This window comes from Sarcophilus harrisii, chromosome 1 (assembly GCF_902635505.1).
Source record: "Sarcophilus harrisii chromosome 1, mSarHar1.11, whole genome shotgun sequence".
Lineage (NCBI taxonomy): Eukaryota > Metazoa > Chordata > Mammalia > Dasyuromorphia > Dasyuridae > Sarcophilus > Sarcophilus harrisii.
In genome coordinates, this window is record NC_045426.1 from 170,554,480 (window position 1) to 170,569,664 (window position 15,185).

General features: G+C 32.9%; 1 protein-coding gene across 1 annotated transcript in view; it reads right to left on the reverse strand.

The window, feature by feature from the left end:
* Positions 1–15,185, reverse strand: part of MCCC2 (methylcrotonoyl-CoA carboxylase 2) — an 83,023-nt gene that overhangs the window by 13,759 nt on the left and 54,079 nt on the right. Inside the window, exons 9-15 of the mRNA XM_031966790.1 lie at positions 12,895–12,994; positions 12,023–12,118; positions 9,467–9,539; positions 6,921–6,997; positions 4,517–4,583; positions 1,069–1,225; positions 372–486 (exon numbers count right to left, since the gene is read on the reverse strand). Coding sequence (XP_031822650.1) covers positions 372–486; positions 1,069–1,225; positions 4,517–4,583; positions 6,921–6,997; positions 9,467–9,539; positions 12,023–12,118; positions 12,895–12,994 — 685 coding nt within the window. The remainder of the gene's footprint in view (positions 1–371; positions 487–1,068; positions 1,226–4,516; positions 4,584–6,920; positions 6,998–9,466; positions 9,540–12,022; positions 12,119–12,894; positions 12,995–15,185) is intronic.

A 15,185-nucleotide genomic window follows, 5' to 3' on the forward strand; every position in this document is an offset into this window, starting at 1 on the left:
TCAGCAGAATCTAATAGAAATATAAAAATAAGAAACCTTTCCTTTTTATTTGGTATGTCAATAAGCTTCCATTACTGTTTCAAAGCAGCCTTACTTATACCTCCAAAGCTTAATAAAATCTTAAGTTTTCATCATTAACTGTAGTACCCTCCTACTCTTCACATGCTTAAAAATATTGTAAAGCAAAATGAAACAATACCAATTAAATTTATTTAAATCTTACTAAATACAAATTATTAAGATATAATTAAACTCTATTATGCTTCATGCACCAGTTTTTAGAAGTTTCCTTAGAAATTCTAAAAGTTTTGCAACTGAACACTGTCATTGGAAGCAGCCTAAAGAAAGTGAAAAATAAAAGAAATTTTTACCTCCTTCCCTTCTCTCGCTTTCTGGTCTCTTGCTATTGTGGCTAAAACATTTGCAGCTTGTTCTCCTCCCATCACTGAGATGCGAGCATTTGGCCATATGTAGAGAAATCTTGGACTTAAAAGAAAAAAAGTAGTTAAATATAAACAATGTAGAACAAAAAGATCTTTTTCGATCTAAAAATGGTAGGTAAATTTATTCTTTTTCTTCAAATATAGTAAAAGTCTTCAGTGACTTTTTTACTACTTACCAATTTCTTATACTTGTGCATAGAAGCAACATGAAAATCTTAAAATGCTTCTTTTTTTATTCCCTTTCCAAAAATCTAATAATTCTTTGTTTAAATAAGAAGCGAGAGACATTATATTCTGATCAATAAATCAAACTATAACAATTCAAATTTCATTACTATCAGAACAAAAATCTGAAAATAGCAAAAGTTACTCTTAGTATAGAGGTAAAAGAAATATTCTCTAAGAAGCATGAAAACAGCAATTAAAAATAAAGCTTACAACACATGCCTCAGAGGCATGATGATATAACATTTAGTTTCACCCCAACATATGATAATACAGACAGCAGGCTTGGCTGATCAAACCCTCATGTCAGGACCAGTTCATATTAAAAACCAGTGTGAATAAAAGGGCACATAGCAGACAAATGGGAAGAAATAGTTTGTTTCTGTATTTGCCCACTTACGAGTATGATCTGCCACACATTCCATAGTTTCCAGCCCCATAAGATCCTCCAATGATAACAGTAATTTTAGGTACGTTGGCACAGGCTACAGCAGTCACCATCTTGGCTCCATCTTTTGCTATTCCTCCAGCTTCATATTCTTTACCAACCATAAATCCTTAAGTAAAAGAACAGAAATAGAATCTCAGAATGATGAAATTAATGAACAAAATACTACCACATATTCAATAAGCATTAATTAAGCACCTACAGGAGGAGTTGGAGAGGGAGGGAGGGAGAAAAATATGTACCACAAGGTTTTTCAAGGGTGAATGCTGAAAACTATCTTTGCATACATTTTGAAAATAAAATGCTATTATTAAAAAAATGAAAGATAAATATTTTTAAAATGATAATAAAATGAAATCTAAAATCCTAGCAAGAAGGAAAAAAAAAGGAATGGGTGTCAACTTTGGGAGCTAACTCCTATCCCTGGGGATCCACATGCAACCATAATTTTTTGAAATTTTTTGTTCTGACCTAGATTAAGTTAGAGATGAAAACATTTACCAAGTCTGAAAATAACAAAGTTGTGGAGACTGTTAATATGTTGGACAAATGAGTAAGGATCAAAAAATAGCTATATAGTTTACAAAGAGATTAATCTCATAAGATTAAATTTAAAAGGGATAGATATAAAATCCTAAATATGGGTTACAGAAAATCAACTCCAGAAGCATGAAGAGCCAAAAGGTCTGGTGGACTATAAGTTCAATGATATAATATGGTAGCCATAAAAGCAAATGATTCTTTAGACTTCCTGAACAGAGGCACCATGCCTGGAACATAAGAAGAAAGCATTCTAATGAATTTTGACTAGAGCAAATGATACTTGGAACACTTTTGCTTGTGTTAGGCACCATACTTGAAGAAAAGCATTGAATACATAGTTTCAAAGAAAAGGAAAACAATGATAGTAAAAGGCCTTCAGTTCAAATATATAAGAATTCATTTAAAGAAATTCTGGCCCCATTTATTACAGAGATTTATCAAAAGAAGTTTTAAAAACCAAATGGAATAATATTATATTATTTCATGCCAATATAACATTACTGAATTTGGTATTCAAAAATTATAGTCCTCTTGGAAGAATAAAATAGGTTTCCAATTTCTTTTGTAATAAACTTAAAATAGTTAAATCATATGACATATAGAGCGATATTCAAACAACCTGAGAAAGGTAATTCCTTTTTTAAAAAAAACTGTCAATCATATGTTTTCATCTTGATGATGCAGTACAATATAGTTGTCTGAGGAAAAAAAAACTATGGCAAGTCAGTTTGGGGTTTCTGGTATATAATTAGCAGAGTTTAAAAATACTAACTGTACCTTCAAAAATGCCCTCTTAAAACTATGATGAAATAAAAATGAATGTTTTATAGAGATATGTCAAGTCAACATTCTAAGTGACCGACAAAGTCAAACTGAAAACAGTATGCCACTTCTTATTCAAAACTCAAGGAAAGATCTGGTGACATTAGAGACACCCTCTAAATTATTCTCTTATTATTAGCATTTAAGAAATTTCTAGACCACCTAGGTATTATTCATTATAACACAATAGATATAGACCTAGATAATAGGTCACGAAAGAATACTTATTTTCCTCATAGTATTTAAATAGTTCCTTTGGATAAAAAGGTTTCATTCTAAAAGTTCATAATTTAAGTCATCTATTCAATACATATAATTTCCTTTCCAATGAAAATAATGTTATATAGTTCCTAAGTAAAAGTCTCTTTAAAAAATAATGTAATTTCCCAACAAAATCAAAGAAAAAAAGAATTCATATATATAAAAATACTTCTAAGTAGTACTTTTTGTGGTAGCAAAGAACTGGAAATTGAATGGCTGAAAACTGGGGCATAGCTGAACAAGCTGAAATATATGATTGTAATAGAATATTTTTATGTTTTAAGAACTTACAAGGGGAATGATTTCAGAAAAAAACGGATATCTGATATTAACTGATACAAAAAAAAAAAAAGTAAGCAGAACTAGGAGAACACTACACACAGGAAAGCAATAGTGTAATGATAATCAACTGTGAAAGACTTAGCCACAATGATCAATATAATGATTCAAGCCAATTGCAAAAGACTCATGATGAAAAACTCTATCTGCAGAAAGAAAGCTGATGAATTCTAGTACAAAGCAAAGAATATTTTCCCATTTTATTTTTCTTGCTTTTTTGGCAACAAAGTTAATACAGAAATATATTTTGTATTATTTCACATGTATAATGGGTATCATTTTGCTCGTCTCCTCAATGGGTAAAGAAGAAGTTGAAGAAAGGGAGAGAAATTGGAACTCAAAATTTAAAAATGAATGTCAAGGGGAAGCTAGATGATGCAGTGGATAGAGTATCAACCCTGAATTCAGGAGGACCTGAGTTCAAAGCCAACTTCAGACATTTAACACTTCCTAGTTGTATTTCACAGATATTCTTAAGGGAACTTCTGGGCACCTTTAAGAACCTTAAAGGATAAAATTGATGGTTCTTGAATAATGACTCATGAAACTAAAAATTGACAGCTTCGCTTTTCCTTGACATATATCTATTCTTCTTTCCCCACAGAACTACTTAAGCTTATCATGATTAAGTTAATATTATAGCTCACAGATGGAAGAAAGTTTATAAGTTACTCCTAGTGAAAGAAGGAAGGAGACAAGCATTTATTAAATGCCAATATGTGCCAGGCATTGTGCTAATCATTTTACAATTATCGCATTTGATCCTCACAACCACCCTGGGAGTCACAATGCTTCCTCCAGACTAAGCACCAAGAAGGATTTTGCCAGCTACATAGAAAATATAGGAATTGGAAAAGCAGCCTCAATGGGAATGGAGAGATGAGGGCATTGTCACCAACTATTCATGCGTATTGTGTACATAAAGCCTTATTCTCATATCCTCAGTTTTTATGCCCTCCTTCCTGCCCCTCTCCATCTGCAAATTCACATAAATAGATCCTAGTTGTGCTACATGTGTACAGATATTCTATTTTTATGTATGTACATACATGTGGTGTGTATACATGTATACATAATTGTTATGTATTAAAGGTGAATATACAAAAAGATATATGTACTTGTATTTTTTGTATATACTTATTAATGTAAATGTTGTCTCTTCCAATAGAATACAAGTTCCTTGGGAAAGGAATTGCTTTATTTTTATCTTTGTATCTGAGGGCATAGCATGATTCCTGGAACATAGTAGGAGCTTATTAAAAGCTTGCTGAATAATTTGCTATTCAGGTATTCATGATGGACAGGAGAAGGTTGATTCCTCAGTATTTATGATAGACAGGAGAAGGTTGATTCCTCAAAGTAGTTAAGATTCAGACAGAAACTGTTATAAAGGCTCTATAACAAATCTTCAAAACCGGTCAAGGCATTTTCTCACCAGTAATATTCTGAAGAAAAAGAAGAGGAATCTTTCTTTGGCAGCATAATTGGATAAAGTGAGTTCCCTATAAGAAGAAGAAAAAAAACTTTAATATAATTATTATACATTTAATTATTACTATAGTTAATTGCAATTAGAAACAATTACAAATACATGCTTCCTTCAAAACAAAACAGGACAACATAGGGAAAAAGACAAAAATTAACTCTACCTTACTTATCATGTTTAACACCATATCAATAACAATATAGTTATGCTATAAGTTATTAATCCATTAAAAGTAATCTTTTCCTGATGTTGCTAATGAAATTGATGCATCAACTCTCTTATAGCCACATTTTTGACATACAATACATATCTACAAGACATCTGACCTACTGGAGATAAAGTCTTGAAGAAAGATTTTTTTTTTCCTTTTGTTGAGGGCTCGATGAGTGTTTTTATATAAAAATAACTAGCCATACTGTAGCTGGCTCCAAATTAAGAATGGCTTTTACATTTTAAAATACAATAAAACTTTAGATAAAAATGTAAAAATCATTCTTGGCTGTGGGCTGTACAAAAACAGATGGTGGAAGTTTTCCAATCCTGGTAACTTACCAATCAAGTTACTGACCTGGACAAATAAATCACCAGCTTTTTCATCTGTACAACACTTTCTTGATCTACAGAACATTTCTACATACCATGTCTACCATCACATGTAACCGTGTTTCTTAATAAATGCTATACAAAGACATCCCTGAGAATCATGATGCCCAAAACTTTATAACCAATGGAGTACCTTCATATTTTAAGGTAATATGGAAAAATTAGGAATATGACCAAAATTATACCTGCTTCCTTCCCCCTCCCAATATGTTTTGGCTTCTGACTTGAATATTTCTGTTATTAGTGCTAATATTCTTTTAGTAAACACATATCTGAAATCTCAGGCATCTCAAATTCCTTTCTCTCTCTCCTCCTCCCATATCCAATCAGTTGCCTCCAAACTCATTTTCCTTCTCCAATGAGACATGAACTGGCTCCACATATCAATGCTAGATTAATCTTTGTTCCTTATATTTTGTTAGTTTTTTAAAACTTCAATGTTCCTTCCTAATGATTTCTCCTCTACCCCTATACTACATTGGTTATATCTGACAAAACATGCCTTATTTCATACCCAATACACTGCTACTGAGAGGTGGGAGGTATGCTTTACCATCAGTCCTTATAAGTCATGATGACTTATTATATTAATCAGAATCCTGAATAATCTTCTTAATATAGAGTTTATCACTTAACTCCTCTGCTTCCAATAGTTTTAAGTTACTCACTAAATAAAATCCAAAAGTTTTAGCCCAGCATTCAAAGCTTTACAATCTACCTTTCTAGCATCATTCCACACTATTCTCTTCCATGCCCTATACATCGAAACTAAACTGGATTACTCAGTGATCTGTAAATACATTTCAAAACTCCCAAACTTCATAAAATGTTTTCTTCCACCAATTTCAGTTGAAATCCAACATATCATTCAGGGCCTAAATCAAATGTCAGTTCCTCCATGGTACTTTTTCTGACCACAATTGATCTTTCTCCTTTCTGAATTCATATATTTTGTTTATACCTCTTATATTCTATTTTAAATTATACTTTAATTTATTCTACTTTAAATTATAAGTAGACTCCGGAAACAAAAAAATTAGGTTTCAGTCTTGTCTCTGACATTAGCTATGGCTGTTGAACAAGTTTTGGGGGGGCTTCTATTTCCTCAGGGAAATGAGAGGAGGAAGGAGACAACATGAAAGTCAAAATTTTTAAAATAAAGAGATTAAAAATTGTTTTTACATATTAATTGGAAAAAATGTATTCTTCAAAGAAAATATATCCAATTTCAATAGCAGTTATGCTGTCAAGTGTTCTGTGAGGACTTCCCCAAAACTAGCAGGTATACTGCTAGATTTATTTTCTTTCAGACAGTGTTCCAGACAGGTTTGACAATTTGCTGTCTTATTTAGTTAGTATCAATCATGACCCTAAAATATATACCACACAACCAAATAATCCTGCTTGCCAATTCTTTCATAGGTATAGTAGATATAGAACCCAATGAGAAAGCTGAATGTTTTTAAGTTTTTTTCCCATTTATTTTATTTTTACCTTTGATTTTCAAAATAAATGAAAAAGACAATCAGAACATCTTTGAAAGTTATCTATAGAATTTGTTAAATACGTTAAAAAAGCAAACTATCTAAACATCTGCATGTTTGCATACAATCCTTTTTCCAATGTATATAAAGAAGTATTCAATTTATTTAGTTTATTTTAATTTCAGAATAAAAATGTAATTACCAAAATTAGTGATATTAAATTTAAAATGAAAGAAAATCTTGATAATCTTTTACATATTATTTACCTTCTTTGCAGATTCTGAGAAAAGAACGCCATTGTTTCCAATAATTCCCACTGGGTAACCAAATATTCTGGCAAATCCTTAAAAAAAAGTTGTAACATTTATTTCTGATCACAAACTGACATGTGCTCAATGATACAATTAATGTGAAAGAGCTAATATAAAATGGTTAGTATTATTCAGCTACTTCTTTGACTAGGAAGTGGAAGAGTTTGCCATTTCCTTCTTCAGTGGATTAAAGCAAACAGAAGTTAGAATTGTCTGAGGTCACACAGCTCATCAAGAAGGCCAGATTTCCATCTCATCTCTGCCACATGCTGCTGGGTGACCCTGAGCTCACCACTTCACCTCTCAGGTAATTCTCTAAAACTAGAATTTGCATAAATAATAATCTGTGGCCCCCCCACAATCTCCTCACCAGGAACACCTTGTAGCAATGAAGTCACAGGTCTTGTCTCCAGCAAAAGTCAGTGTCATATTTTTATTACCCATATTTAAATTTTTTTTCTGTTTTAGCTTTAGTTTGTTTTTTCAATAGGCATGTTACCTCAGGTGAAAAATTCAACTTTTATTTATATGTGACAGTTCTTCAATAGTTGGTTTAGATAAATTATGTTGGTTTGGTATTAAAATAAGCCTGGCTCCTTAAAAGCCAATTTACATTCACCCTCTTCATTGAAGTACTTGCAGTGTAAGCAGCTTAATCAACTACATCATCATGGGCTTTCCATTTCCAAATGGCCTACCCAAAGAGGTTATTTTGAAAAAGCTAGTGGGAAGTCAAGCTTGTTAAGAAGCAAATGTATTCTAAGAAAAGAAACTTAAGTTAGAACAAACTCACTACAGGGTAAATCTTGCTTAAAGGGTGTTACAAAGAAATGCTATAAGCAAAAAAACAAAAAACAAAAAAACACACAACTAAAAGTAAACTAAGAAACATCTCCTTCAACACACACACACACACACACACACACACACACAAACATAAAAACCCCCAGCTCTCACCAGAAGAAGATACCTTACATAGTTCTAGAGAAAAAAAGGCTAGCTGTTTTGAAAACCTAAAGATGAGGCTAACTCAAAGGCCCTGCAAGTACTACAGTTTTCCAAACCAAGAATAAAAATGTCAATGTTAATCTGTTACTGTCTAAAACCCAAATGGGAAGAGCCTGTAAGTAACACTGAACATCAGATGAAACTAGTTATGAAACAAATAGGGAAAACAGGACTTTGCATACTTAAGATCATTTGGGATGATTGGGGGGTGGAATGGGATTTGCTAATGATTTAATACTCTTAGGAGCAACTTAACTTTTTAAGAAAAATACAAGCCTAATGTGGTAGCTGCTTCCTCCTGGCTGGGTAGCCAACAGATATAATGCTGGGTCTGGAGTCAGAGAAATCTGGATTCACATATGACCTCAAACACCTATTAGCTATGAGACCTTGGACAAGTTACTTAACTCTATTTGCTTTAATTTTCTTTTCTGTAAAATGAGGATAATAACCTACTATGGAGATATTTATAAAGCATTTGCAAATCTTAAAGTATAATATAAATGGTAGTTATGCTAGATATTCTATTTCCAACACCCTGGCCTAAGCCATCATTAACGTTCATCTGGCTATCTACTCTAACCAGCAGGACAAATTTACCAAAGAAAGACAGGAAATGGGAAAAGAATAAATTCTCCAAAGAATATTGTAGAAATCCCTTTTGAATTTGTTCAAATACACAAAAATTGAGAGGAACATGTCCAATTGTTTATGATCTATTATGAAGAAGAGAAACCTCTGAATTTTATCTTGGCTGTTTAGCCATTGGGACATATATTGTTCAAAAATTAGTTTGAGCTGGTAAAACCTATTTGTTCAAACATTAATAGAAATTGGTCATTTAAGTACAAAAGTTCAAATTTAGTTTTAGAGAGAATTCTTCATCTTAAAATAGCCAAGTATTAGGATTAGAATCCTATCCAGGAATAGAAGCCTCTGTATTTTTTCATCTAGCTTGTGCTTGATATTAGCCTAGTTTCTAAAGAGAAATGAAACTTTCTTCTTAACTACTTCAGCTTCAAGTTTTATCCAGTATATTCAAAGTTTTGTTTTCTGTCATTTTGTCTAGCATTCAATTTAGACATTATCCTACATTAGAAGCCAGATTTAATATTTTACTCTTTGAAAACAACTTTTAGAAATGCCTTATTTGCTTTTCAGATTGTGTTCATTGCCCAAGGCATGACAATCTATCTACCATACACATCAGCCCCACTGAGAACTAGTTAAAAGTATTTTTGAATTCCACATGCCAATGATGAGCAGACAGCCACAGGCTCTTTCTTCCTCTCCTTCCTTACTCTTGTCCTAGAAAATCATCTAACCATAGATAGTTCCTACATCTACTGACTCCATGGACTCCAGTACTTCAATACAGTGAGTGACAAAAACACTCAGGATGCCATCAGAGTGACTTTGGAGTCCACTTCACATTCCAGATACCTGAAGAAAATCAAAATTTAATTTTACTGCAAAACAAGGAATTTCTATACCTGTGACTAAGGTATCACCATAGAGGGCTTTAAATTCATCAAATCTGCTTCCATCCACAATCCTAGCAATGACCTGGAAGAAGAAAAAATAAAACCTTTATGATAGATAAATTTTTAAAAATTGTGTTCGTGTTATTTTTAAGTAAGAAAAAAAAACATTCACATTGAAGATGTCATTTTCCCAGATTCACTGTGTCTCTATGGAGGTGACCAAGCTTTATCAGGATGCTCCAACCACTCTTGATTACCTTTATCATAAATAAGAATCATTATACCTGCAAAGAATAAAATCAGGACTCCTTTTTTTGTAACTATGTGTCAGAAAAAGATACTGCCCAAACAAGTATCTGGAAACTTTCAGGCAATCTCAGCTCCCAGATACACGCTAACCTCAACCAACATATCCATCCCCATTACATAGTTTGCATTCTAGTAAAAAACGATTATATATTATACCTTAACATATTTGATATGTATTGGTCTACCTGCCATCTGGGAGAGGGGGCGGGGGGAAGGAGGAAAAAAATTGGAACAAAAGGTTTTGCAATTGTCAATGCTGAAAAATTATTCATACATATATCTTTATAAATAAAAAGCTATAAAAAAGAGGATTATGTATTACCCAGAATTTTTCTACTTCTATGCCCTTATTTACACAGTTCTCTGTGACTGGAAAGCTCTCCATTTAGAGCAATCCCACCCATGCTTCGTGGCCTACTGCAAAATGCATGTTATAGTGGTTATAACTGTGGTTTCCATGGATAAACTAGGTAATCATTTCCATCTTAGTGACATAGTCCTTTAATCAGTAAACAGTGTGAAAGATGCTGGGAGATATATAAAGATAAAAGAAAAGCAACTGACCCTGCTCTTGAGGAAAATATCATCTAGTAAATGTACACAAAGAACCATGGTGCAGAATTGAATATAGGTTCACAAACAATATGAGACAGGAGAGAAAGGTTGTTACTTGTTGACAATAATCAGGAAGTGGCATTTAAGAATAGACCACAAAGCTTGGAGGAGGTTATATTACATGGAGATTGAACACAGGGAAGACATTCCAGCCATGGAGAACAGTATGAGCAAAGACATGGGAGTGGGAAACTCACAATGGTAACTAGTCATTCAGGAGCACAGAACAAAAACACTCCAAACAGACCTGGGTCAAAGAACAAAATATTCTCTCAAATTGGCTTTTTAAGACAAACTGAGATTCCTGAAATACAAGGTCCTGCTATAATAGCAAATAAGAGATCATAGACAAGTGATCCCTGAGGGCTGTGATAAGAAGACATAACGGGGTGGAGAAGGTCAAGGAAGGGCTTTCCTAGGGTTCATCAGTCAAGGAAAGGAAATCTGTAGGTTCCAATTTTGATTAATAAACTTTTGGGGGAATTAAACTAGGATTTAAACTCAGTTGTTTCTAAGCTATAGCATAAAAGTGCTATCAGCACCCTTTAAATTATAATCACCCTTGATTCACACCTATGCTTCTGTAAAGGTCCCTAGGATAGAGTTATTGAAAATCCTATTTCTATTTATTTTTAAGGCAAATGTATCTGCAGTCTTTTGAATAAGGTTGAATATGAAAGAAATCATACCAATTATAAAAATGAAGGATGATACTAAATAATACATGATATATGCACATTTGGAAAGGATATCCATCTTTATTACAAAAGATTTAGATACTAATGTGGAGTTTGGCAACATCTGTAATGCACTGCAGTTTAAAATAAAACCTCTTCTAATGTTACTTTGACATTTCAACTATTCACCAAAATAAAATTGTTAAGGAGAAAAAACACCTTTGAAAATTCTAAAGTTGCCCATAGGCCCTCTGATATTTACCTTAAATGAAAAGCAAGTCACAAATCAAGTTATTCCTGTCTCCAACCAAGCAAAGATATACAATTGGAACTTTTTTTGTTTCATTAAACAAGGATACATGAATTATAAAACTTCCCTTACCTGCAGTTCCTTCCTGACATACCCACCAACCAATGGCAAAACAGGTTAAATACATTTTAATTCTTCCCTGTATTTAGATGTATAATTACACATTAAAAGTATTGTTTCTCATAAGAATTTACTTTTTTATTCATTTAGATAGGTTACATTATAGTTATGCTTCAATTTAAAGCCATATCTAGGACAGTCATTCTGGCATCTGTGATCCCTGCAATGCCTGAGATAGAGCTGAGGCTGACAGAACATAAGTCTAATATCTGTGCTGCAGGAGGGTTCAAAACTCCTGGGGGTATATATTATCTGTAGCACCAACATAATGAAATCTTGGGAGGAAAAGGGGGAAGCTTAAAGAGGAGAATCAGAGCTCAGATTATAAATGGAGAAAATCTTTTCATGACAATCAACTGTGAGAGTGGATGTGTGAGGGGCTGCTGCTTTTCTAGCTTGAGCAAGATATGGTAACCAAAAACAAATAAATGGAGAAAATCTTTTCATGACAATCAACTGTGAGAGTGGATGTGTGAGGGGCTGCTGCTTTTCTAGCTTGAGCAAGATATAGTAACCAAAAACAAAAAGCCATACCTCTCGGACATCAAAATTCCTCTTGAGATTATCTCCAACTATTCCATATATCTCATCTACAGGAAATAAAGGTTCTTCAGAAGGTTCTATAGTCACCTATAATAATTTAGTAGAATTATATTAATCAAAGCTAAATTAAATTAAACAAACACTATTAAGTACTAACATGACATGACATAATATAAATTTACATAACTACTGTGCCATATCTTACCAACAATACAAAGAATTATCTTAAGTTCTGGAGATACAAAGAAAAAAAAAACCATTCCTAACTTCAAGAAGCTTATGTTCTATTGGGACAATACAATATGTACTTGTAATGAAATACAGAAATGCCTTCAAGGAAGAAAAAGTTCTAATATCTGGAGTGTGAAGAGGCTTCCTAGAGAAAGTGACACCTATATACTCCTAAAGAACCTAAAGAAAAAACAGATGATACTTTATGCTGTCATCAATCTGACAACCTAAAGAAGACACTAAAATATTTTCTCACTAAAATGCCAGTTTATATTCAGACAGCTTAAGGAAGCATTACTTAATAATAGTATACTACACATCAGTGTAAATGAAAGGAATAAACAAAGGAAATCAAGCTTTGAATAAATGTAATTATCAACCTTGGGCCAACTCTCTTTTTGGTAGAGAAGAGGACTATTACTGCAAAATGTCACAAACTTTCACAGAAGCACTGTGTTAGCTGGATGTCCTACCTTTTCTTACAAGGGAAAGCTTACAATATTTGTTTACGGGTAAATGGGGTGGGAGTATCCAGATTCAGAAATCCAGAATCCAGAATATCCAGAAATGACTGCTCCTTAAACAAAAGTCATCCATAAAACTTTTTTAAAGAAAAAATATCATATACTCACTTCTAATTTCTTGTTATAGTTTAGACTCCTCACAACTTTCCTTGCCAAGTGAAGTGCATGACTGTCATCCAAAGCATAGTGATCAGTTACTCCAGACTTCCTACAGAATAAAATAAATTCAAAATGTCAACAGAAAAGAAAAAAGAAATTTAAAATGATATCATTACACATTTTTCCTTAGCTAACATGAGGTCCCAAAATTAAGGTCAGATCATCTGAATAAATCAAATTAGACTTAAGTTAGAGGAATTCTTTGGACATGACTAACTATGATATGTTTAGTTATCCTAGAGGAACTGGAATACTTGAAAGTTTTTTTTAGGTTCCCTAAGATAAAGACCTGAAATGTAGGCCTTGCTCTGAGGAGTTATACCCTCAGGTTGTGTATTCAGAATCAAAGTAGGCCAATTTGATCAAAATCACCAAAGCAATGGATCTTTAAGGGACCCTAATCTACCATACTTGCCCAAACTTGTTCAGCTTTTATTACAGTTACTCCACAGACCAAAAATGAACTATTATGGATTAAAACTGAAGTATACAATAGAAAATGAAATGTCAACCAATATGACTTAGTTACTTCAAATATTTTAGGTAGATAATGGGTAGTGAGAGGAGCAAAGCTAGTTGGAATAAAAGTCCAAGGTGTTGAATCAGTTTCTGGTAGTAAGATTCCTATTGCTGTGCGAATAGGAAAATGAGGTATACAAAAGTAAAATGGTAATAGCCCAAACATTTTCCCCCACTAGTAATTCCCTACAATTCTATGACCTTTTGTGCTAATATCTCAATTTTAAAAATTGATTTCATACAATATTCATTTTTCACATCACAAGAAATCTACAGTGTCATAAATACTGGCCAAGGTACAAAGGTTTACAGCAGGATAGCATTTAATACAAAGAGCTCACACTGCCATCTGACACACTGGAAGGTAAGATTTGGGTTAAAAAATATTTTAGCTTTAAGATATTAGTAAAACAGCAAAATAACAGTTTGGTCATGTATACTTATTGTGTATCTAATTTCTATTTTAATATACTTAACATCTACTGGTCATCCTGCCATCTGGGGGAGGGGGTGGGGAGAAGGAGGGGAAAAATTGGAACAAGGGGTTTGGCAATTGTCAATGCTGTAAAGTTACCCATACATATAACCTGTAAATAAAAGGCTATTAAAATAAAAAAAATTTAAATTTTAAATTTTAAAAAAGATATTAGTACAAAAGCTGACAGAATTCTAGGGAATTACTAGAGAGGAAAAATGTTTTGCATGTTACCATTTTTATTTTGCATACTGCATTATATGGGTTATTTCATGGTTATTTTGTTAGGAAAAGTACATATCAGAATTAATGTTCTATTATAAAGAATTGTATACAGAAAAGTATGCTTTCAGCAAAAGGTTACAGTTTTTGGTGGTTGCAGGAACCCAAATCTATTTTAGGTAGACTTAATGTATCAACATTCACATTTTTTTTTACTTTTGTGCTACTTTCTAGGAATGTCACTCTTGTGAAAACTGAGGACCTGACTACCTAGAGTAGTCATACTTCTCTATAACTTCCTATATAACATACATACATACATGTGTACACACACACACACACACACACACACATACATACATAAAACTTCCCTATAACTCATATCATCCAAGTGGGCCAGATGCGGCAGCTGAGGACGATTATCCCCCTCACCCAGGGCTATGAAGTTTCTTTATTTAAAGGCCCACAAAACAAAGTTTTTGTTTTTACTATAGTCCGACCCTCCAACAGTTTGAGCAATAGTGAACCGACCCCCTATTTAAAAAATCTGAGGATCCCTGAATTCCAAGGGATAGAATGTAAGTTAATAGGGAAAGAAATTGTTTCATTTTTGTCTGCTATCTGACTCCCAGCACAGACATAACATATATTAAATGCTTAATAAATACTTATTGATTCATGTGACATAAATAACTGAAATACAGGTTAGAGGGCTACCAAATATCCTAACTTTAAAAACTACCTTCCCTAATTTATGTGGAATAATGTACATGAAAGTTAAATGACTATGTAATTACTCTAAAAATTAGTGGTCACACACAGTAGTTGTATCCCCACTTAACCAATCAGAAAATTATGACAAAAAAAGTTATTTTATTTAAAAAGTTATTTATTTTAAGATCATAAAGATCTGTCATTACAGATTAAGGACTAGTATCCAAGTTTCCCCCTGTGAGTTTTTTTGGTACAATAATACACTGCCTTTGGGGTTTTTTAGGTGCTTTTAAAAATTGATGATCCTATG